Source organism: Sceloporus undulatus, chromosome 5 (assembly GCF_019175285.1).
Source record: "Sceloporus undulatus isolate JIND9_A2432 ecotype Alabama chromosome 5, SceUnd_v1.1, whole genome shotgun sequence".
Taxonomy (NCBI): domain Eukaryota; kingdom Metazoa; phylum Chordata; class Lepidosauria; order Squamata; family Phrynosomatidae; genus Sceloporus; species Sceloporus undulatus.
The window spans coordinates 20205914-20232050 of record NC_056526.1 but is presented as its reverse complement, the minus strand read 5'-3'; the positions used below and the strand labels follow the sequence as shown (position 1 = coordinate 20232050).

The 26137-nt window shown below is 40.6% G+C and overlaps 1 protein-coding gene across 1 annotated transcript in view; it reads right to left on the bottom strand.

Moving 5' to 3' along the window:
• Positions 1-26137, bottom strand: part of NINJ2 (ninjurin 2) — a 62979-nt gene that overhangs the window by 1452 nt on the left and 35390 nt on the right. Inside the window, exons 2-3 of the mRNA XM_042469464.1 lie at positions 6784-7015; positions 1658-1835 (exon numbers count right to left, since the gene is read on the bottom strand). Coding sequence (XP_042325398.1) covers positions 1669-1835; positions 6784-7015 — 399 coding nt within the window. The 3' untranslated portion in view covers positions 1658-1668. The remainder of the gene's footprint in view (positions 1-1657; positions 1836-6783; positions 7016-26137) is intronic.

Below are 26137 nucleotides of genomic sequence, written 5' to 3'. Positions count from 1 at the left end.
CAATGGGACACATTGTGCATCAGGGCAGTTACACAATGGCCCCATTGCTAGTTCTGCTCCCCTCCTGAGAATATAAAGGTTGCACAATGGATCAAATGTGGGTGGGAATGTATATTGATCACTTCCAAACTGTGGGCCACCATTTTGTTTTCCATATTGGTTGGCAGATTTTAGTAAGAACTAAAGTTGATTCTGTCTCTATGAATTAGTATGCTTTCTGCTCCTGTTTATACTATCCAGTTCTTATTGGTTTGAAATTATAATTACACATCAATTACGGTATTTTCTATCCCATTTTTATATTGCTGAAAGCCTCAAGAAATCAGTGTGTGATATAAATTTCATGAATTAATTTGAGTGTCTCATAGTATTTATCCTGTTGGATCTGGATTTGTTGGTGGGAATGGACTTCCCCAGCCCCCTTCTTCACAGTAGCCCTTTCACCACCCCCAAATGCTACATCAAGGGTTGGGGAACGGTACTGAAATGGACAGGCTGTGCGGAAGGAGAAAAGGCGATCCATGAAAATGAGGTTGAGGTACCGTTCATGAAAAGGCAAAAAACGTTTGGTTTACACAAGCCATCAATTGTAATGCAAGCATTACTGTTACTTCACTATTATCTTTTAAACACATTTTAAATTGGTTTAACTTGATAAAATTGCTTTTTTTTAAAGCTTTCATATGTCACATTTTAGCTCTATTCTGTTTTAACTTATACTGTAAATCTGCCTTGGGTCTGACACAGAGAAGAAGTGGCTGCGTATGAATGTATATATTCATATCTCCCCTTCTCCCAATCAATCAATCAATCAACCAATCAATCAAGATCTCTTTATGGAAGGTGCCTCTTCCTGATGCTGTGTAGCATTTTTGATTGCCTAGAGGATACAATGGTGAGGAAAGCATGAAGCCCAGGTGTACGTGCCTAAATCTGGATCCAGCACATTATTGAAACCATTTTTACCTCAAAAAGGCTCCCAAGGTGATTTAAATGAAAATCAATAGTAATTCAGATTTTTTTAAAAAAAATGCAAACAAAATTTGCTCATATTTGAGCATCTCAGTGGCAGTGAAGAGAATATTGGCCAAGATCATATATCATTAGATGTAGCTATGTGACACAGCTCCATTGTTGTAGCTATTTCTACCAATAGCAGCCCCTCCACTCAATCCACCTCTTATGACAGGCAGTATCCCAACCAAAGTGTTTCCCAGGTGCTTCAAACTGGGGCAGTAGGAAATGTTGACTGCAGCACTCTCTTGGTCATGGGACACATTGAGATAAGTAGCTGAAGCAGGACCCTGAGGGTTGTGCCATGCAACCAGGATAGCACTGCAGGTGCCCAAATTTTCCAGTGCCCAAATTTGCAGCATCTGGGAAACCCTTTGGTTGAGGTATTGCCTGGTTTAGGAGGTCAATTTTTGGGATCATGTTCAGTCATTGATGAAAATAAATACAAATGCTAAAAATTACAAGATTGTATATCTGATTAATGATCTTGTAAATATTGATCAGGATGCCATCCATCTTTTATAAGATACATACTTTCCTTTAACAGCAAACACAGATGATTGAATATCAGCAGGGTTGGAGTAATAGGGCCAATGGAGAGTAGGGGAAGGATAAGATAAATAGCAACTCTCCCATTTCTTACCCTTGCAAGGCTCAGTAGATTCTCCGACCATACCCACTTGGATAGAGTCCTGTCTTCTGCACACCGAAGGCTGTAATGAAAATGTTGACAATGACTGTGATGAACACGAGGATTGTGGCAATGTTGTTGAGCAAATCCAGGCGCTGCTGCTTTGCCACATCATTCAGGTTCAACCGAGCTATGAAGACATAATACAAACGAAAGGCAGAGGTCAGACTGAGGGACCCCAATACATTTCCCTTTCTCCCCAACCAAAAAGTGAATCATATTCTTCTCTTTGTGATGTTATTACCATGTTCTTTGTAGAATATGATACCTGGTTCTTTCTGTCACACAAAACTTTTCCATGACAAAGAGAAAGGTGCCTTGTTACATCTAGAAACCCAATAGCAGAGAAAATCAACAAGAATTTTACCTCACAAAACAGCAGAAAGAACAATAGCAAAAACCAACAAAAAAGCTTTTTTCTGAAATGTATTTTGTGCCAAATTTTGCATGCAAAAACCATTCTGAATTTTTTGCACTAGTCTCAAGATCCAGAAAAATATAAAAAAATGGAAAAATACACAAAAATTCTTTTATTCTCCTCACAAGCAAGGAGAAAACATCTGAAATATGTTTGAAAATGCAATAATGAATTTTGCAGAAACAGTACCTGCCCCAAAGTCACCTAGTGAATCTTATGGCTGAATGCGGCTTGAAACTCATATCTTCCCAGTCTTACTCTGACACTGTAACCACTATACAGTGCTGCTTCTCACTGAACACAATTTCTGCATGAAGTTTTAAAATGTACATGTGTATCTTTTCTTGTCTTTTTAACATACAAGATTGGTCAACCTTCTGCATCAGGCTAGAAGACCTTTTCTTTTCAAGATATTTTTTTCTTTATAAAGAATTCATTCAATTAAACTGAGACCCCTCCTCTGCCCCTCCATCAAAGGTGCACGTGGGATTTTTATAGGAGCATTCATCATCACATTCTATTTTGTGATTTGTGAGCCACTGTGTGTGTGCTGTGTGCCTTCAAGTCATTTCCGACTTACAGAGTCCCTAAGACAAACCTATCATAGTGTTTTCTTGGCAAGATTTATCCAGAGGTTTGCCATTGCTTTTTCCTGAGGCTGAGAGAGTGTGATTTACTCAAGGTCATCCAGGGTTTCATGGCTGAGCTGGAAATTGAACCCTGGCCTCCAGAGCCATATGCCATTACTCCAGCCACTAGTGTACTGCAGGCCTTTTACCTAAAATTTCTCTCTTAATCTCCAAACAGGAAAATATTATATGTACACGTGCTTGAATAATAAGCTATGAGCAGCTGTGGTAAGTACTTAATGCATTTACAACATGATCAGGAGCTGTCCTTTGATCTCAGATTTTGGCTCTGAAGAACCTCACAGCCCCCATTGGTCCTGAATAGGTAATTCAGGGGGGAAAACATGCCACAACTGTGACTGTACAGAACTTTACAATATATCTCCCAATGCAGGCTCTCAGCTGTATTGTCCCTTGTGAAATTATTGCTGTTGTTGATAGCTGCCGTCGAGTCAAGCTCAACTCATAGTGACCCTGTGAATGAGACCTCTCCAAGCCCCTTTGTCCTCTACTTCTCTGCTCAAATCTTGAAGGATCAGGCATGTCGTCTCCCTGATTGAGTCTATCCGTCTGGCGTGTAGTCCTCTTCTCTTTCTACTGCCTTCTACTTTTTCTAGCATTATTGTCTTTTCCAGTGATTCATGTGTTCTCATAATGTGGCCAAAATAGAACAGCCTTAATTTGATAATCTTAGCTTCCTGGGAGAATTCGGGCTTGATCTGTTTGAGGACCCTTTTGTTTGTCCTTTTGGCCACCCAAGATAACCTCAGCACTCTTCTCCAACACAACATCTCAAATGAATTAATATTCTTCCTATCTGCTTTCTTCTCTGTCCAGCTCTCATATCCAAACATGGTAATGCTGTTATTACCTTTTCAAAATGAATGGAAAACTAAACCCAACTACCCCAATGGCCAGGCCCATATTTAAAAAAGGCTGAAGGAAGGTGGAAGAGAGGATGGAAGAGAGAGAAGATGGTTTCAGTTCTTTATGAAAGAACTTTAAAAGCCAGAGCAGTTATTCCTACAAGGAGCTAGAAGCCAACGGGTGCTGCTCAGTGTTCATAATCAAGCCCTATATATAGAAAAGAGATTCTATTGATGCAACAGGACCGCAGCTGTATGAAGCCCAAGTTCATGACCCTGCCATTCCTTTCAACGCCAAACACACAAGCTGAGAAAGACAGGCTTGTGTTTATCATGTAGGGAGACAGAAGAGCTGACCTGGGAGCAGGCCAAATAGAACGGGAGACTGTGGCTCTCTGTATATAACCATAGGGGCAGCACAGGAATGCAAGGGGTTGGTTTAAAAAAATTAAAAAAGAAAAAGAGACCACCCTGGGGGTGTTATAGCTTTCAGAAGCACGGTTTAGGCAGGATGGTGAAAGAGGATACACACCCTGGGAGAAGGCTATAGCACTGAATGAGCCCATTAACTTCTTCAACACAGGAGATATTTTCAAATCTATTAACAATCAAAGACAGCTTTACACACTATGGGAAAATCCTATTAGTAAAAGATAGGGTAGCCATGTGTCTTACTGTACAGAGGACATTCCTCCATTTGGCTGACTGTCAGAGGACAACCCTTTGTTTTAAGGGAACCTCTGGTTGAAAGACTGTCCACTCTGTGTCCAGTTTAAAGAGAAAGAACCATGAGAAGAGAGAATGAGGGCCTTAATTTTGCCTAGCAGCACTTGAGATCAGGTCAGTAAAAGACTGAAGAGACACACAGGGCAGTGTCCTTCTCCACATAGAAGACTCTTCAAATTTTAGTACTTATTTCTAAATATGTATCTGCACCATAGGCTGCTCTAAAGCTCCTAGGACTGAGACATGGTAAGAACAAGGATTTCTCTCAATAATAACAATGTCCCATATTAAAATGTAAAGACATTACTATGAACACTAAAGTGAGGACCATCCAAGATTGTATGTCCCATCACCATGTACTTAAACCTGTCTTAACAGCCAGAAGCCACATTGAGTGATGGAGATCTGTTTCATTAGTAATTGGAGCCCCTATACACAGTGACTATGGATTTATGACTCTGGGGAGGTGCAACACTAAGGGCCCATTCACACTAAAGAAATAACCCATGGATTTGCCATGATTAAATCTCTCCATGTCATTGATTTGTCACGATTGAATCTCTCAATGGCATTTTATCCCAGATTCCCATTCACACTCACACGTGGTAAAATGCCATGGAGAGATTCGATCCTGGCAGTCACGGCAGCGGGGGCAGATGAGAGGAAGGAAGAGGAGGGCAAGGGCAAGCAATGGAAGGCTGATCAGGGCGCGGACGGGGGCAAATGATGAGAAGGAAGAGTAGGATGAGGGCAAGGGCAAGAGGAGGAAGGGCACAGATGGGGGACAGAGGAGGAGGAAGGACAACAGACGCCGCAGCGAGGGCAAGATGAAGAGGAGGTAGGAGAAAGAAGAAAAGCAGCAATAGCAGGTGGAGGAGAGGAGGAAGAGAAAAGAGGAGGAAGAGCGGAGCTCTGAATGGGATCGACTTGTAAGTTCCCATTGGCAGCTCCTGCAAAACCCCTGGTTCTTTTGAAAAGAATCCTTGAAATCCCCATCTTAAAAAAACCTGGGTGAATGGGGATTTGCACTGTCCACCCCCGCCCCCGAATTCAGGTCAGGAAAGCCTGGTGCAAATGTGAACGACCTTCAGGAAAACACGGCACAAGTGTGAACAACCCCATTGGGGTTTACACTTATTTGTAAACCAGTTTAAAATGCAGTGTGAACAGCTCCCTAGTTCACTATTACACTATTCATTATACAGTGACCCCATGGGAGAACTCTGGAGAGTGAGGGAATGCTGGATGTTATTTGATATTATGTGTGACCTTTTGGCAGAACATTCTAAATCCATTGCGCTCAAGGTATCCACCTTCACAGAAGCAGCTCAAAAGATCTGCTACAAATTCCTAAAGACATCAGCAACGGACTGCAAAGGGGATCAGTTGCTGTAGGTGGCATTATTATTGTTGATTCAGCATTTTATATAGTCAGCTTCTTTGTGATCCCTTTGCCTAATGTGAGTAAGCATGCCAGTAGTATATGATATATAGTACTAAATACACTGTATTATCAGAATGTTTGCAATGGATGTTGTGTCTGGGACAAATAAAACTATTGAGAATTGATTAGGGCACAGCAGGATATTTCCAATCTTCTCCCACCAGTGACCTGCAGTGCCACAAGGAGTTGCAACAGAGGTCTTATTTCTGATGGTTACCCTGCAGATCACTGATGGAGGGAGACTGAAAATGTATTTCTGTTGCTCCACAGTCACCAGCAGAACAGACTTCCATTGCCTGATGCAACTGCTGGCTGCTAAGGTAGGTTTGCAGTGGGGAGCATTTACAATTTGGAAATAGTGCCATAATGATGACTACACAGCATGCTTGAATATGGAGCAGTTAGAGATCCATAATTCTAGGTTACATATTTGTAACTGCAATGTAGGATACCAGCCTTGGTTTTTCACTTTTTTCTCATTAGATTACTTAGATGACTTTGTTTTAATTCATTCTGTGAACCACTTGTCAAGAGAAAGATGGTAAAATCTATCTATCTACCAATAAATCACCAAAATCAGTTCTCCTGCTAGTGAAGCACCCTGAATCTGCTCTGTGGCTGTACTTCTTTTTTAAATGTAAAGCATTAAAAATGTAACTCTGGGCAGATTGGGGACAGTTGGGTGGGTACCAAAATCTGTGGATGCTCCAATCCCATTAAATACAAAGGTATAGTAAAATGGTGCCCTTTATACAGAATGGCAAAAAATCAAGATTTGTGTGGGGATTATATAGTTAATATATTCAAGCTCTGGATGGCTGAATCTGTGGATAAAGAATCTGTGGATATGGAAGGCTGACTATATATCTCTCCTCCCCCCTCCCCCCCAAAAAAGCTTTTCCAAACTCTGAGCAACAAAGCACTGTGCTCCATGTCACTTTTCCTCTTGTGAAGTCCTCCAGTGGGACCTGTGGAAAGAAGCCAAAGAGTTTTACCCATGATAATGAGGAGAATCCCAATGGCTGTCTGGAAGAAGAGGGAAATGGTGATGAGAGCAGTCAAGGCAGCATAATACTGGAAGGAAGGTCCCTGTTCCAGCACTGCCTTCAGCTGCGCTGCATTGGCCATGAACAGGGCCACATCCAGCATGCTCTCAGCCACACTTTTCTTAGTTGCATAATGATTTATGTTGATGATGCTTTCTGTTCTGGAGCCAGCATTAGCTGTCTAAAGGAGGAAAAAGAAATATATTAATGGACTTTTAAGAACTGTACCCATCAGTTGAGTCTAGATGCTCTTACATTACCTGACTGGAGGTGCCCCTCAGCTGTCTCCAGATGCTATTTTTTACTCTCAAATCAAAAGAAGACCTTTACCAAAACAACCAAAATGTATCAGAATAGTGAGTAAGCTCTGGAGCTCCTCAAAATTTTTAATCAGATTAGATCAGCCTTCATCAACCTCCAGATGTATCAAACTACATCATCCCCACTTTATGTGTGTGTGTACACACACACACACACACACACGAACAATAAATTATTATTATTATTATTTATTTTATTATTTATCTTATATCCCACCTTTGTCCCAATATAGGGACTCAAGGTGGCGAACAACAACTATAAAACAATACAAACAGTACAACATAAAAACCACTAAAGAAGTTTAAGAGTTAAAACAGTTATACATTAAAATATAACATGCTAAAAATACAAACCATTAAAATTTAGATAGCACAACATTAAAAACCCAGAAGTGCATGTTAAATATAACATGCACTGGTTTTTTGTGGAGTTTTTGGGCTATGTGGCCATGTTCTAGAACATGGCCACATAGCCCGAAAAACCCACAAAAAACCATGGATGCCGGCCATGAAAGCCTTCACATAACATGCACTGCTCTTCTCAAGGCAGCCACATGGGAGCGCACTGAGCAACCTCTAGGCTTGTCTCATTCACCAGCATTAGCAATGAATGGGGCCGCAGCCCATTGGGAGGTAGTGAATGTTACTGTAAAAAGAGAGCTGGAGTAAAACGTACAACTGCTGAAAATAAACAAACATTTTGAATGCAATCCAGAGAACCTTCAGGGGTTTTCTGCAACCACATTCAAGTCCTGTGTGTTTAGTCCCATCTGTTTGCTATATAGCTGAAAAAGAGGTCACTGCCTCCTGGTCACTGTAACTACTACCTCTCCTACATCCAAATTCTGGTATTTAGAAAAGGCATGACAAACCAAAAACAACACAGCTTTCAATCTCTACAAGTCTCCTTACTAGTGGTAGGATTTGTTTGTTTTTTAAAAAACATATTCATTTATGCATACTTGCTGATGCTCACAGTCTTTCTGCAAAAGCCTCTTAATTTCCTACAAATATTTTAAAAATTGAAAGTGCCGAAGGCAAGACTGACTCAAATGTGTTTAGACCACGCCATCCTATTTCTACAAATGATAAATACCATCCCTGACAGATCCCCAGAGCTTTTTTATAGACTGGACTTCTGAAACATTTTTTAAAAATGAGTTGTTGTTTTCAATTTAAAAAAAAGAGTTGTTTTAAAAAAAAAAAAGGGGGGGGGACAAAGAAATAAAACTAGAAATTCAGATGAGGGAAAATTAGAAATACCCCAAATAGCTTCAGCACTTTGGATAGATCTTTTAAAGTTCAGACGAGAATCCAGAGCAGATTCACTGAACCACAAATCACCAAACATCAGTGCTACAGTTTTCAACAGAGTAGTAGCCAGTCTCTGGCCATGCGCAAAAAATGCATGCAGCAATGCACAGTTCACTTAAAATTAGTTGTCTTAATTGTGTAAAATCTCATCTATTAATTGTGTTTCACTTGCAGTGGACATTTTAGCTAGTTCCAGGATAATACAGACACAGACAAGTAAAGATACATTCAACAGAGATCAAGCAACTGAAACACTACAACAAAATGATCCTACACCTTAACTAGTATAATATTGCTAAAGCAGTTTAGCCCTTTGACTGAGGCTGCATCTGCACTGCAGAAATAATACAAGTTGGCAACACCTTAACTCCCATGGCTCCACGCTAGGGAATTCTGAGATGTATACTATGTCATGGCTGCAGAGTTCTCTGATGGAGAAGGCTAAATATCTCACAAAACGACAAACTCCAAAATTTCATAGCACTGAGCCAAGGCAGTTAAAGTGATATCAAACTGGATTATTTCTGCATTGTGGATGCAGTCTATGACTCCTGAATAATAATTTATAAGATGCTTAATGAAAATGGATGAAAATCAGTTTCTGAAATGTTGTATGACACTGTGTGACACATGATCAGTGGGAGAGGAAGGACACAAAGCAGCAGGATGTGTTGAGGGGAGGGAGCATATTTCAAGAAAGAGACCTGATGCAACTTGTGAATAATCAGGAATGATTAAAAGAAAAAGAATGAGAAACTCTTGAGATTTCCCAAGACTTTTTTCCCCATCAGGAAACTTTGTCAGTTCAGAATGTTGTTCATTCTCTTTCAAAACTGCTTATGATTAGCATAAATATGTTTTAGCCTGATCTACAAGTCATCATTTTCCCCCCCAGGGCTGCAGCCTTGGTTATGGACTTTTGGTTCTGATAACATGTATCATCTCCCCTCCAGCAAGGATGTTATAGCAGCCAAATCCCTGTACAGACTGCTCTTGATCTTTTCTTCCAATTGTCCAACTGTTCTTTGATTGTATAGTGTGTTATTTGCCCCATGACAATAACATTGCAGGCATCTGATGAAGAAGACTGTTTCATAAAACAATTGATTATTAGTCTTTAAAGATGTTTTGCTGGGATTTATTTTTAATTTTAGGAACTTCCAAATATTCTGGAATTTGGCTACATATATAAAATGGGCTGCTCATATCCCCTAAGTTACCCCAAACAACATGATTGCTATTGCCCCCTTTTAAGACTTTAGGTGAGAACACAAGGAAAAGGACAACAGGAGAGTCAGAGAGAGAGAGAGAGAGCGAGATCATGTGAATGATAAATAACCTTCTTTGAGAGTCTCTGCTGGCAGAGCCTAGTTGGGAAAGCACTTTATTAAAAGGCCATTAATTGCAAGTGAGACACTGTGGAATGCCAAATAAAACACAGAGAGTCACCCAGGCAATTCAGACCGGGAAAACAAAGAGGCAACATGTACATTAGGGAGCAAAAGTCTGGGCACTTTAAAGTTGTACAGCCGGCCAGACATGTCTGAAGAGGAGGATACAGAATGTGTTTGCCACACACTCTGTTGGAATTTGAGCCAGAAAACAAGAGACCGAATGCAAATCCCACCTTCTTGCAAAATCTTATTCTTTGTTCGTAGTGCAATGACTTAACAGGGCAAAGAGAGGCCATACTTTTCAATACTAAACATCTACTCTGAATTTGTATTCCAGCAATCCTATCTGCCACAAACCTGTCATTTAATATCTACAAATATACTGTACACATATTTAAGAACTATGACACATCATGATTTTTAGGAATTCTGACTAATGTTGGTATAATTGGCTTAAGCATCCTATGGAAAGGTTGAATATAAACCAAAAAAAATAAAAATGACACTGTTATTGAGAAGTCCCTTGACACCAGCAGCATGTTCCCAATTGGGCTATTCCTTACTAATGTATGGTTCTATAAAGGTATACATCAATTAACAAAGCAGATGTGTTCCTGAGCATTACTTCAACAGAAAATTTGATACCAGAGGCTGAAATAACCTGGAAGGAATAGAGGTAGTTTCCTACACTACACAAAAAAAGAAAGAAAGAAAGAGAAAAAGAAAAAGAAAAGCAGCCTACTGCGTTTCAGCAAATCTGTTGTCCAAAACTAACAACATGCACACATGAAATTAACCAGGTCAGTTACGCTTTACGTAACTGAACAACAACACTTTGATCCTTCTAGAGAGCCCTTGGAAGCATCTTCTAACAGGCATCCAGGGATAACTTTATCTTTCATCAGCTCCTAATTTCCTTATGATTTTCATTTTGGTGACCAAACTTACTGATCCATGCTCTTAACATCCTGGAAGATAATTGGTGAGGCTGGCTTATCTGCTCTCCCCTTTTTCTCTGTGTTGTGGTAATCAAGCAAGCTCAGGAAAGAGTTTTGGAGATAGATGCTGTTTAACTTGCTTGCATTAGTGTAGTCCAAGATCCATCTCTCAATCACCTCTCCATGTCTTTCAATATCAAATCTATATCAAACAAACATCCTGTCAAATGGGGGCTCCCTGGCACATGAAACCAGCTATACCAGGTTGATCCAGATAGTTCAGCATGGGGGAAGCCCAAGGCACTCAGCCATGATCAGATCTCTCAAGATCAGAGTCAGTATAATACCTAGGTCTGTGATGGTGAACCTATGGCACATGTGCCAGAGATGACATACAAAGCCATTTTTGAGGGCATGTGGAGAGCAGGGAAGAGAGCCTTCAGCTGCCTCTAGGGAGGCAGTTCAAGGCATGCACCTGTTCCTCCTCTCCCCCCCCCCCGGGCCTTAAATGATCTGCGAGGTACAAGGAAGTCCTTCCCCTGGAAGGCAGAGGTCCTGCCCCCCTGACATTCCACCCCTTGGCACCGGGTGATACCCGGTGCAGGAACACCTTTGAGTTTGGGCACTCTGTCTCTAAAAGGTTCATCATCACTGCCCTAGGCTATAGGAGGGATGGAAGTGAGCTGGACTGGGAGATAGCTTGCATATAGCAGAGAAAGGGACTTTCCTTCTGGGAATGAAACTCTTTTCATCTGAGAACATTTACACTGATTGTCTGATCATTATGTACGCCTCCTCCCGTACAATCCTCCCCGCGCTCTCCGGTCCTCTGGGAGGAACTTACTGCAGCCTCTAAAATCTAGGCTTGCAGCAACCTCCCAGAGGGCGTTCTCTGCTGTCGCCCCCAAACTCTGGAACGACCTGCCGGATGAGATCCGTCAGATAACATCATTAGACAGCTTTAAAAAAGCGGTCAAGACGGATCTCTTCCGGCAGGCCTTTCCAGATTAACCATCCCAGCCCAGGTTCCCAGGTTCCCTGATTCCCTCATTCCTCCCGTGGCCCCATCTTAGTGATGGTTGAGGATCAACAGAGGGATATCAGGGTTTTTAGTTTTAACTGCTGTTTTTATGCTTGATATTGTGTTTTTAATATGTTATACTGTTTAATACTGTCTTAAGGGGGGGAGGGATAAAGTGTTTTTAATTGTCATATTTTATATTTTACTGTTGTTAACCGCCCGGATTGGTTTGCCAGAGGGCGGTATACAAATGATGATGATGATGATGATGATGATGATGATGATGATGTATCACACCCCATTCTTCTCCCTTGGGAAAGCCACTTAAGTCCCTCACATCCTGAAATACTGCCCTTAATATCTGGGTATGCTTCAGCACTAACAAATTGGTCTTGTTTGGAATCAGACAGGCATACTGTTCAATTTCAGCTGGGCACCTCAGCAGCTGGCCACCCCATGTTTCGTTGGCAGCTACTACCTCAACAGTTCCAACCCAACTGTCCCAAAATCAGAGCTACACTTCAGGATTGGTAGAGTCTTAGCAATCTTATAACTCACTGTTACCTACCACCTTTGCTTCATTAGTTCTTGTATGCATGTGAGTGTGTGTGCCTGTGTGTGAATTCCCCCTTTTAAATACTACATTAATTTTGGAAATTGGCTCTGGAGTTCTCTGGGTTTGGAACTGTTATATATAGACCAGTGTTCCAGCCAGAAGTTACTCTGGTTTGAAGATCCCTGCTTAAAATTGTGGCTTCCAAAAAACAACAACATTGTGTCATGGTGTATGAGAAATTTTATGATAAGGTGTTGAAAAACCAAAATTTGCTGCATTAGATTACTTAACTGGAGAAATATCTATGGTACATTTGTGGTGAAATACAGTCTATCTAAATTTTTGCATGAGTTTCGCCACTGAAGAATAATTGCTAGCTAAATATATTCATGCAATAAAACTCTTGTTATCATCTTACTCTTTCATGAATATGGAATATCACATAACCCCATCCCATTTTTGCCATCCCAATGCCCTGTTTTTGTCTCAGGGAAATATGGTCATAAATATACAAATATATTAAGTGGGAAGTGAAGACTGTTCCCAAACATGATCTTAAGCAAACATCCAAATTTTGCTCATTATGTTGTAATCCCTACCTCTGACATGATCCCCTCCCATGGAACAACTTGAAATAAATGATAAGGACAATCTTGGCTGTGGTTTTACAACGTACAACATTTCCCGTGCAGGTAAATCAAGGCAAAAGGATGTCAATAGACAGTTTTATGGCCTACTTGGCACACTTAAAGAGTATGCAGTCATTCATAGGAATTAAATGGAGACAAATTGCCTTTGCTTTCTTTTTTCCACTATATTCCCTTGCTATGACTGTAAACAGAAGTACAGGTTGAATCTCCCTCATCGAAAATGCTTGGGACAAGAAGTGTTTTGGATTTCAGAGTTTTTAGGATTTTTGAATATTTGTATGTACATTATGAGATATCTTGCAGTTGGGACTCAAATATAAACATGAAATTCATTTATGTTTCTGATATAACTTATATAGCTTGAAGGTAATTTTATACACAATATTTTAAATGCTTTTGTGCATGAAACAAATTTGTGTACATTGAACCATCAGACAGCAAAGATGTTACTATCTCAGCCAGCCACGTGGACAATTTTGGAGTATTTTGATTTTCTGAATCACAGATAAGAGAGACTCAACTTGTATAGCTCCCAGAATCCCCTTGCCAGAGAAAACAATGGGTTCTGGAAGTTGAGCCCAAAGTAATAACTTGTCTAGATGCTGGAAGTTAATGCAGGGTCCAGGATCCATCATGCTGGGCACCCAGGTACTCAAAGGAACTTTGGCTTGGCACACACTGAAATACTTATTTGCTAAATCTCAAGAGAGCTTAATCAGTTGCCTGATATTTTGTGAAGGGAGGGCATGTTGGTTAAAAGAGAAAAAGACATTGAAGGATAGAGCTCCTGCTTCCCTTATAAAGGAAATTTCAGTAGGTATTGTTTGTTAAAGAAATATATCTGCTGAAGTGAAGTCGAAGGCTTTCATGGCCAGCATCCATAGTTTTTTGTGGTTTTTTTGAGCTATGTGGCCAGAAGAGTTTGTTCCTGACATTTCGCCAGCATCTGTGACTGGCATCTTCAGAGAATCTTTGAAGATGTCAGCCACAGATGCTGGCAAAACGTCAGGAACAAACTCTTCTAGAACATGGCCACATAACCCGAAAAATCCACAAAAACTATATCTTCTGAAATTCGTTCTTCTACACAACAATGCATTGTACATAAGGCATTTTACATGGCAACTTTAAGGTACCCTGTTCAATAATTATTAGCAGAACTCTCCACTTTTGAGTGACTTTCCAACATCATGACCCCTGCTAAGATTACCTGAATGCAAACTGGAAAGAGTTACTGTATCTTGAAGGTTTGCATAGGATAGGGAATTTCAGCTAGTGTTACTAGTCATGCAACCAGGTAACATGGAACATTTGCTGGAATTCTGTTTATTACAACCAATAAAGGAATAGGAGCTCTGTCCCATTTTTACTCTGGAAATCCTAGAAGTCATGTCATGTACTAGCAGGATTTTCAGGTATGTTCACATGATGGTCAAAATCTTGAAGTTACACCAAAATGAAAGAGCCCACTGCAGACTGACCAAGTCTGGGTGTTTCTTGGTCATCTGTGTCCCAATTTTCATCTGTGACATATTGGAGAGCATGATAGCTCAATTCTCCCAACAAGCAGTAGAATTAAACTGAGCTCAAATTTATTGTTTTTTGACAACTTCCAGAATTATGTGCATAAATCAAAGGAGGAACTGAAAGAAGATGGTGTCTTTCTGAACTAGAGCTCATTTCTCATCGTTCCCTGCTAAAAAGATAGACCTTGCCAAGATGTAAGCTCCAGGGGGCTGTCATGCATCACCTCCTGGCTGACCTGAAACTGACCTGGGTCAGCCAATGGCTATTAAAAACAGAACACTGACACTCTCCAAGAACCTAGTATTCAGCGTGTTGGATTACAACATGACCTAGGAAAGGATGGGTGTGTGCAAAAGCATGCAAAGATTAAATATCCTAGATACTGTTGTGAACAACGTTGGCACAAGGGGAAAACATAGGACTATCTCAACATTAACACCAATTCAGATTCCTTTTAAATTTATATTTGCACATTTCTGGAAGGCAATGCTATAGCCTATAGCAATACAGTATGCTCTCACAAACACAACAGGTGCAGCTGAGCCAAAATTAAAGACTTGTACATTCAGCTGAGTTCAGCAAGGGAATTAATCACATGCTTAACCTCTCTGGAGGAAATCTCACAGAAGTTCTGGGGCTGAGCCGGTGCTTTCCCTGCAAAAGGTTCCAAGTTCAATCCTGACATTTCTTGTTAAAACCATGTGAGGAAAGCAGACTAGACAAGGCCACTATTGCCTGAGAAAGTGGAGAGCCATGCTGCCATTTGGAGTGGACAAAACTGGGGAAAGTTTGCCTTTTTGGGCTCCACTGGGAGTAAATCTCACTGAACTCAATTGGATTTACTTCTGTGTAGGAACAAATAAACTCACAATGTTAATGAATGTTAGAGCAGAAGTTTTATTGGGGGTGTTTAGGTGTTCTTTGGTTGTGGAAGGGGATCAATCCCTGATTGTTCACAACTTGAACTTGGGAGATGGACAAAGTTCAAGGCAGGAAGGGTCCCAAAGGGGTGTACAGTACTTTGATATCCATGTTTTGCAAACATGGTATTGGCATTTATTTATTTTTCAAGTTCCCTGCATGTATGTATGTGGATATTTGCATATTCGAATATGTCAAAGGCTTGCAGGGCTTTTGAAATGGAGGTGTTCATTTGGATGCTCCAATATTCAGATATCTGCATACAATATCATACAGTGAACAACAACAACAACAAAAATAAACACCATCACCACTCCATTTCCATCCCAATTTGGGACACAGGACACATGTTTTAAAAACCAGTTTTTTCCCTAGAAGCTGCAGAGTAAAATATTTTTCTTTTTTTTTTTTAAAAAAAAATCAAATTAAAGCCCTCAAGAGTCTAAAAGAAGTGCTTATACCAGAAGGGTCAAGGTAAGGATGAATTATTTTGCAGGTGTGAATTCAGCCTTAGGTCCAAAGCACACTGCAGAAATAATCCAGTTAGAGACCGCTTTAACTGCCCTGGCTCAATAATAGGAAATTCTGGGAACTGTAGTTTTGTGAGATGTTTCACCTTCTCTGTCAGAGAGCTCTTGTGCCATACTAAACTACAGTTCCCAAGATTCACTAGCACAGAGCCAGGGAAGTTAAAGTGGTCTCAGAATGGATTATTTCTGCAAGGTGTTTTGGACCTTAGTCATCTTCTGATTTCTTGACTACAGTCTCCATTTTGTTTTAAGACACCTTTGTCCTTCTACCTTAATCTTGCTTCATCATCCACAACAGAGCACAAGAAACAGCACACACCAACACAAGAACCATATGATTTAGTCTTCCTCCATCATTTAGTAAATCCAAATACTCACTTAACTACGAAAGCAAGCAAAAGTAATATTACACAGCAAAAGGGGTGCCTTGTTAAAATGCAATGATAATGTGAAGCAATTATATCTTTCTTCCTGGAAAAACAAAATTGATTGCAGGCAACTAGGTATTTGTAACTGATTACTAACAATAAAATTCCCTTTTCAAATAATGAAGTAATTGGAATTATTTGTTATTTGGAGTTATTTCTAAGTGCCAAGTTCTGGACAGTCTACACACACATACGCACTTGGCAATTCACACTGTGAAAAGACAGATTAAATGGAAACCTCTGACTGAGCAAAGAATGAGACTGCATGCTTTTCACCTCAGATATTTGAGACCAACTTGTCTCCTTGCTGTGGCTCACAGGAGGTGACACCAACTGTTCTTGGGCGAGGGGAAGAGGCCTTGCAAGACTCTCAGAGGGAGATGATTTCCCCTAGATGCATATCTCCTCTCCCTCTCTTTTCCCCTTTGCCCTTTTGCTGACATTGAAACAAGATTCTGCTTCTCAGCTGTCTGACTTGAATACTGGGAGTTTGCCTGACAGATCAAGTGGATGCTCAACACGACCTTCCTTAACTCTGTTTTTCTCCTCTCCATCAAAGACATACATATTCCCACTGGGGATTTCTCTATTTTATTTCTTATTTAGCTCACTCTCAGGATTTTTCTATCTATGCTAACTAAAGTGGGCTTCCTTTTACCTAGGAATTCTAGGAATCACAGGCCAAGAGGCTGTATTGCCACAGCATAGTAGAAATAACCCCCAATGAAGTTATGCTCCCACCTTGGGAGAAAGGCAGGATATACTGTACATTCAACAAATAAATAAATAAAATTATGTTCTGCTTTTATTACATAATCCCTATATTGGATACCACTGTAATGCAAAGTATGTGGATCACTGCTAAATGCACATTGCTGACTCCATTGTGCAACTGCAATGTGCAAAACGATGTGCATCGGTACAATCTGCACTGACCCCTGCTTGCTGTACAATGGGGCACTAGCTCCCTTTATAGAAGAAGGCCATTCTGGATGACGCACATCCCACTTGGTGAATAACAGTACATGTTGTCATGAATAGCAGACCCAAACTTAAAGAGCAAGGAAAGCATAATAGTGTAAATTAATTAATGCTTTATTCTGGAATCCAAGATAGTGGTCCGCCACCAACAGAGTAGGGTCAAATCTGAATTGTTTCCAAATCAGCCAACCTTTAAGGATTTTCTCTCCAACCTCCCTTTGTCAAGCCACAAGTGCACTTTCACCTATATCAAAGGGTTCTTTAAACTTTCCACTTTTCCGCCAACTCCCCCATCTCCCGTATCAGTCCATCTCACCCAGGAAGCAAGATGTTGTCTTGTTTACCATCAGAGTCTTTCTTCAGGGCCATAAACTATAACTCTCCCCTGCCATTGTCCATCTGTCCCTGCTTTGCATTTCATTCAGATTACTGCAAAACCCCCCCCTTTCCAATTTGTCCTCAGCATATTCTCTCTCTGTTTCTTGCCGCCATTTCTTGCCTCTTAACCATAGCACTATTTCATCATATCAAATTACTTCTGTCTCACTATATCAACATATTACTACATCACTATACTTCCTCATATTTCTTGTCATGACAGATCCTTAACATCTGGATATGACACATGTTCTGCATAAGGACCTCTGCTTCCACCCCCATCAGCTGGACATGGCAGCTGCACAATGTCCAGTAAAAACACTTCACATGCATAACACAATTTATGCTCGTATATGTCATTAACAGGAGTCAGCATGGTATAGTGGTTTGAGCGCTGGACTATGACTCTCTGGAGACCAGTGTTTGAATTCCTGCTCAGCTATGGAAACCCATTGGGTGAGCTTGGACAAGCCAAAAACCTGTGAAAGGATCATCATAGGGTTGCCATAAGTCACAAACTATATGAAGGCACTCATTAATAGGATTCCTGCCTTGGTACAGAAGGAGCTATGGGGAGGACTAAGTCAGGGTTTCTCACAGAGAATGCTCAAACTAAGTTCTAAGTATCATTTGGCAAAAGTTACACAAAAACCTCATAACCTGTTTTTGTTTATTTTGTTTTTCTTGAGGATTTTCTCCTTTAGATGCTTAATGGGTTAGTGAGTAGCTTTTAATAGGTTTCAAGATAAATGGCAACTTTATATTCCTCAGCTGTCCATTTCTATGCTAATTGATTCTTTTACTGTTAGGTGACTTTCCTCTTACACTACTAGTATCATTGTTGTGAAATTACTATTTGGTCATGTCAATGAGTCTGAAGTTTGATTGGAAAAATAGTCAGTCTTCCATACCAACGGATTCTGCATCCACAGATTCAACCATTTACAGCAAGAAAATATTCTAATCCCCCCCATGCAAATTTTATTTTGCCATTTTATCTTGATCATACTCAGATGTTGCTTGGTTACACATCTCTTAGTTTTAATCTGTGAAATGTTGAAGGGGCCCCATTTCCTTGACATTAAAGCAACTTCAAGTGACCATGAAGTGAAAAACTCCTTGCCACAAGTTCTTATGATTTGCTAATGCAGTTTTATTTATGCTAGCTCCCAGAGAAAATACTTTCTAATATGAGAACTGTCATGTGTACTAGAAGCTAAGAGGATTGTCTAAAATAATTATTTTTAAAACCAGGATGGGGGAGTTATATATACTTGAACCATTACACTTTAGCAAGCATAGTAGATTCTTCTTCTGCAAAGCTTAAAGCAGCTGAAGAGTCTGAATTAGAAACACCCGGAGAAATTCAAAGTAGGTTAGATCTATTAAAAATTAAAGAGACAATGGTTAGTACAGTACTGTAGTTGTTTTTAAAAAAATATAAGTGTAAAGATTATGGCTACACTCCCAGATCTGCACAGCTCAAGCTGCAAAATACTAAGAAGGGCTAATCCTAGCATGCATAAATAGCACTTACTTCCAAAAAATTCTGTCTCTTTTGTTCTGATGTACAATTATGATCCCTATTTGCATAATCTGATCTAGCTGTGGAATTTAGATCCAAGATCTACATTTCGTCCAACACTGAAGTGTCATGGAAATTATTTGGAAAATTCATTAAGTCCAATGTGCTGTGGCTGGTTATAGAGTACATATACCTCCATTATTGAAATGGCTTCACTGGCTACTAGTCCATTTTGGACACAATTCAAAGTGCTGGCTATGACCTATTAAGGCCCATAGAGTTTAGGTCCAGACTACTGAAAGCCTGTATCACTCAATACAGCCTGCCAGGGTCTTCAAAGGAGGTCTTTCTCTCCATCCCATCACCTTCTTATGATGGTCTGGCGAGGGGAGAACCTTCTTGGTGGTTGCTCCTCTGCTAATGAATTTCCTCTTGTCTTAGTAAAACACATATTACATATTTAAGAAAACAGCACCTCCACTGTACTCCAGCCCATCTATCCCAATTTGTTAAAGGCTGGTCATCTGTGTAAATAAAACAGTCTTTAACAGGTTGGGAATAGAAGGACTAGAGTGCAACAGAGGTGCAGTTTTCTCAAATATGTGTTTTTTATTTGTTTTAAATCAGTGTCTTAAAAGTTGTGGTTTAATGCTTTTTAAAACGGTTATACCACATATTGTTTTAATATAATAATATAATAAATTTTTATTTATATTTTTCCACCTCTCCACGATGGATCGAGGCAGGATTACAGTCAGTATCACTTCAACAGTACATAGTAAATTCTAATACAATTATTTAAAATCAACTTATAAAAATAAAATGTGATCTAAAAACATACAATTACCATTCACAATTTAACATCCTGAGGTAGATTCCTATTTGAGAGTTGTTTCCTTTATAGAGAGTCAGGGGGGTATGCTTGTCGGAAGATGTGAGTTTTCAACGCCTTCTTAAAGGTGTCCAAAGTACGGATGAGTCAAATCTCTTCCAGGAGGTTATTCCAATGCGTGGGGACCATGGCCGTAAACGCTCTTTGGTGAGTGGTTGTTAATCTCACTTTAGAATATTTAAGAAGGAGTTTTCCAGTTGTTCTGAGAGTGCAGGGCGGATTGTGTAGAGAGAGGCATTCCCTCAAGTAACTCAGGCCCAAGCCATATAGGGCTTTAAAGGTGATAATTAGCACTTTGTATTGGGCTCGGAAGCTAATTGGCAGCCAGTGTAAGGATCTTGATGTTCCCGTGACCAATCTGGCTGCAGCATTTTGGACTAGCTGAAGCTTCCAAACTTGGTACAAAGGTAGTCCCATGTAGAGTGCATTACAGAAATCTAAGCGAGAGGTTACCAGTGCGTGCACTACAATTTCAAGATCTTTTCAGTCCAGACAGGGACGCAGTTGGCGTATCAGCCGAAGCTGGTACCAAGCACTCCTGGCCATAGCATCCACTTGAGATGATAACTGTAGAGATGAGTCCAGGAGTATGCCCAAACTGTGAACTTTGTCCTTTAGGGGAAGTGTGACCCTGTCCAAGACTGGATGGCAAATTTCCCTGTCTGGACTTGAGGTGACTCTCACGAAAACCTCTGTTTTCTCTGGATTCAGCTTGAGTTTGTTTTCCCTCATCCAGCCCATTACTGACCTCAGGCAGGCATCCAGAGGAGAGATGCCTTCCTTAGTCACTGTATCAGTCAGAGACATGGAGAGATAGATCTGGGTGTCATCAGCGTACTGATAACACCGTGCTCCATGGTTCCGGATGATCTGTCCCAGCGGCTTCATGTAAATGTTAAATAGCATGGGGGACAAAATGGCACCCTGAGGGACGCCAGATGTCAGCTCTCTTTTACGAGAGCAGCAATCCCCCAGCCTCGCCATCTGGAACCTTCCTGACAGGTAGGACCGGAGCCACTGGAGCGCAGTGCCCCCAATACCCAACTCTCTCAGGCGTTCCAGAAGGATACCATGGTTGATGGTACTGAAGGCCGCTGAGATGTCCAAGGGCACCAACAGAGTCACACTTCCCCTGTCGATGCCCAGACGAAGATCATCGACTAAGGCGACCAAGGCAGTCTCAACTCTGTATCCCACTCTGAAGCCAGTTTGAAATGGGTCCAGATAATCGGTTTCCTCCAAGACGGCTTGGAGGAAACCGATTATCTGGACCCATTTCAAATTGGCTTTTAGCTGTTTCATTTTATAGTATATTCATTGTAAGCCACTTTGAGTCCTATTTTGGGAGAAAGGCAGGACACAATTAATTAATTAATTAATTAATTCCAATCAATTAATGTATGCCGAGAGAGGCAAGGCATTAACTTGGGCTGTAGATCACGTCTTTGTATGGAGAAAACTCTGCAAACTGTGACCATTAAAATGGCCCAGCATGGAATATTATAGCCCTGTATTATTTATTTGTTTTCCCCAGTTAAAATTAAACAAAGGGCTCTCCCAGGCAGACATTTCAGAATGCCCTGGAATGTTTTTGGAATCCTAAAGTATTCACAAAAATCTATTGACACATTGTTTTCTGTTCAGTCTTTCTGGAACAAGAACAGATCCACAGGGCATTGAAGATGGAGGCTGTTCCTCTTGTACATTCATATCCAAATAAGCAGGTTCTATGAAGTGAATACAGAAATTAATGTAGGACAGGTATATCCAGGGTGAACATCTCCACTTGGCAGCTTTGGGTCCTTGCAAGGGACTCACAAAAGATGAGTCTTTTCAGCTGAGCATTTTTCATTATTCACAATACTTCTGAAGGCACATCACTCCGGGGAATTATGAAAAATAAAAATAGTGGTAAAGCATGGTGTAGTGATTTGAGTATTGGTCTATGACTCTGGAAAGCAGGGCTTGAATCCGTTTGGCCATTAAACTCCTTGGGCAAGCCACACTCTCTCAGCCTCAGCCAATGGCAATGGCAAAACCCCTCTGAAGAAACTTGCCAAAAAAACCCATGATAGGGTGGCCTTAGGGATGCCATAAGTCAGAAATGTCTTGAAAGCACACAACAACAACAACAACAACAACAACAACAACAATTTAATCATATTGAGAAGGAAGCCAGTGGAAGAGAGAACTGAACTAAATGGGGTATAAACTTTACAGGCAAATTAAATACAAATCTAAAATTCTCCTGGACTTACAGCAATAGCATTTAGCATTTACATTTCTATGTACTCAGTGAACTCTCTAAACAGTTTACAATCTGTAAACCAATTGCCCCCTACAAACTGGGTACTCATTTTACCAACCTACAAAAGGATGGAAGGCTCAGTCAACCTTGGAGCCCTGGGATCGAACTCACAACGTGTTGTACCAGCATTTAAACACTGCACCACCAGGGCTCCTTATATACTTGCTTTGGGGGCCACCAAATCAAGGACACCAATAATGATGCTTCCAACTATTTTCTTTTAGCTGGTCACACTGTGCCAGGTCTCCCTGTGACCTCCCAGGAGGCCTTGGGAGGATCTTAAGTATTATCTTATTATCGTCTGTATAGCTAAAGAAAAACAGCTGGACACATCTCTGTTGGAAAAGGTTTTTGGAGGGATGTGGGGAGACGGCAACACTGAAAAGATGCATTTGGAGGGATTTGGGTTGTTGCATGGTCAAAACAGAATTATGACCTGCACAATAATCAAAAAATTAGGTTACAATAGTATAAGTTGGACTTACACCATTGTCAGTCACCCATAGGATGCCAGCAAATGTTGTCAATAAAATAATATTTTATTTTCAAATGGTATTATTTAATGCTATCTACTATCAATTTATGGAATCATTTAATAAAAGTGAATATATTTCAGTCTTGTTACCACTGATAGCGTTCCTTCTGTCTCACTCTGCCTTGCTACGTAGTTCTGCTCTCTTCTCCATCCTCTTTTCTTATGCTTCTTAAACAAACATAGGGGTTAACCAGAAGGTGGTGCTGGGGAGTAAATCTAAAATGCTTTGCTCTAATTTTTTTCCTGGCATAATCTTTCCAAGTGCATTAATCATCTGCCCTTTATTGTGAGCCTAATGCACTGGCAGATTTTCAGTGCATTATGGATTAGATGCGATAAGGCCTAAAAGGGGTCATATGTTATCAGGATAATATATCCTACTTCAGGAAGAAACCACAGAAGTGCATTTGTGTAATTCAGATGCAACCAGCATTATTATTAGGACATGAAAGTGGTGGGAGGCAGCAGGGAGTAAGAGTTCAGAAATAACAGTCATATTTATATTCCCAGGTCCTTAATATAACTCCTTTAGAGCAAAGAACTAGTAGGAGTAATGTATATACATACTAATGAATGAATGCCGGTAGGTCATTTATGCAGTGTTATGACAACTAAATGAAACCTAGGAACTTGGCACCAAAACACAAAGCTGTTAAACCAAACCCCTAAAAAGAAATTAATGCCCTGAGGACCTCGCCAGAAGCAATGATTACCAAACGATGTATATGGCAGCATGATGTGTACTTTTAGGAATGGTCCCATCATTCCAAATACTTCCAAGTTTAGATTGGTCATCCAATCAATCTAAGGTATCCTGCCTTTTTCTGAATGTTTTGCCCTAAACAACCATGTGCCGGGGGGGGGGGGGGGGGGGGGGGGGGGGGGCACAAGGACATAGAATCACAGAGGTTTCATTTTTATCGATTTTATTGTCTGTATGTACAGTGCTGTGTAAATCTACAGCACTATATAAATAAATTAATAATAATAATAATAATAATAATAATAATGGTGGAAGAGACCACAAGAGCCATCCAGTACAACCCCCTGCCATGCAGGAACTCACAAACAAAGCATCCCTGACAAATATTCATCCAGCCTCTGTTTAAAACCTACAAAGAAGGAGACTCCACCACTCTCTAAGGGAGTGTGTTCCACTGTGGAAGAGCTCTTACTGTCAGAACATTCTTTTTAATGTTGAAATGGAATCTCTTTTCTTCTGGCTTGAATCCACTGGAGCAGCAGAAAACAAGCTGGCTCCATCCTCAATATGACATCCCTTCAAATATTTAAACAGGGCTATCACGTCACTTCTTAACCATGTCTTCTCCAGGATAAACATATCCAGTTTCCAAAGCCTCTCCTCATAGGGCATGATTTCCAGACCCTTCACCATTTTGATCTCCCTCCTCCAGACATGCTCTAGCTTGTCAACATCCTTTTTGAATTGTGGGGCCCAGAACTGAACACAGTATTCCAGGAGAGAATACAGTAGCACTATTACTTCCCTTGATCTAGACACTATACATCTATTGTTGCACCCTAGAATCACATTGGCCTTTTTAGCTGACTCAGGTTGTGGTCTACTAGGATTCCTAGATCCCTTTCACATGCAGTCTTGTTTAGCCAGGTGTCCCCCATCCTATATCTATGCACTTCATTTTTTTGCCCTAAGTACAGTACCTTACATTTCTCTCTGTTGACATTCATTATGCTAATTTAGGCTCAGCTTTCTAAACTATTAAAATCATTTTGAATTTTGATTGTCTCCTCTGGGGTATTAGCTACTCCTCCTAATTTCGTGTCATCTGGAAATTTGATAAGCATGCCCTTTATTCCTTTAGCCAAGTCATTGATCAATTTGTTGAATAGCACTGGGTCCAGTACAGAACCATATGACACCCCACTGGTCATTTCTCCACAAGATGAAGAGGAGCCATTGCTGAACACCCTGTTGGTTCAACCAATCAACCAATTACAAATCCATCTAACAGTTGCACTTTCATCAGACATCAAACCCTTCAACATTTTACAGATGAAAACTGGGACAAAAGTTATTAATGGGGAAGGACACACAAGCTAGGAGAGGCTGCAGCAGTTTGCTTTTGTCTGAACCTAAAGAGATTCTTGTCTCTCCTGGCCTCTCTCCTCACTGAGTTGATTAAGTGCAAACTACTTTTGCACTTTGAAATCTGTTTGCAGCAAAGTAGGACATTTAAAAAGCAGCTGAAACAGTGGAATGACAGAGAATTAATCAGGGACATAGTTTTGTAAATGTGGATTTTAATGTGTTGTGAGCCGCTTTGATTGTCTCGTCACAGAAAAGTGGGATACAAATAAAAGTTTTATTTATTTATTTATTTATTTATTTGTCAGGATTGTCCCCACCAAATTGGGACAGTTGGAGGGTGTGGGTGTAACCAGACCTTGCAGAGGGGAAGGATCTCATCACACACTTGCATTCCACCAAGCACACCTGCAAGGACGTAGCCAGGATTTTGGGAAGGGGGGGGGTCAAGACTAAGTGCCACCATTTTGAGAGGCTAAGAGCCCCCCCCAAGACACAAAAAGAGGGTCGAGCGTTTACCCACGACACCTCGATGGCACCACTTTAACTTCCGTTATGGCTTCGTGCTATGGAATCTTGGGATCTGTAGTTTTGAGGACCTGTTGAGTCATCTGTCAGGTTCCACAACAAACTACAAATCCCAGCATTTCACAACATGGAGCCAAGGGCAGTTAAAGTGGCCAGTTGGATTATTTTTTCAGTGCAGATGCAAACTGAGTCCTTCCTCTGAAGGTGTTTACATCAGATAAATTCAGCTCGATAAAGCAAAGTGCAGCTGCTCAAGCAATGAGCGGCAGCCACTCTGTTCATGCTCAGACACACTCTGCTCATGCTTTGAGACACTGTATTCCAACATCTGAGCTGAGTTACAAACCCAGGCTGCATCCACACATTTCATTCCCACTTCCAAGAGGGATTTTTAATTTTGAGATACACACACACACACACACACACACACACACACCTTTTAATTCCAAGACCTACCTACCTATCTATCTATCTATCTATCTACCATAA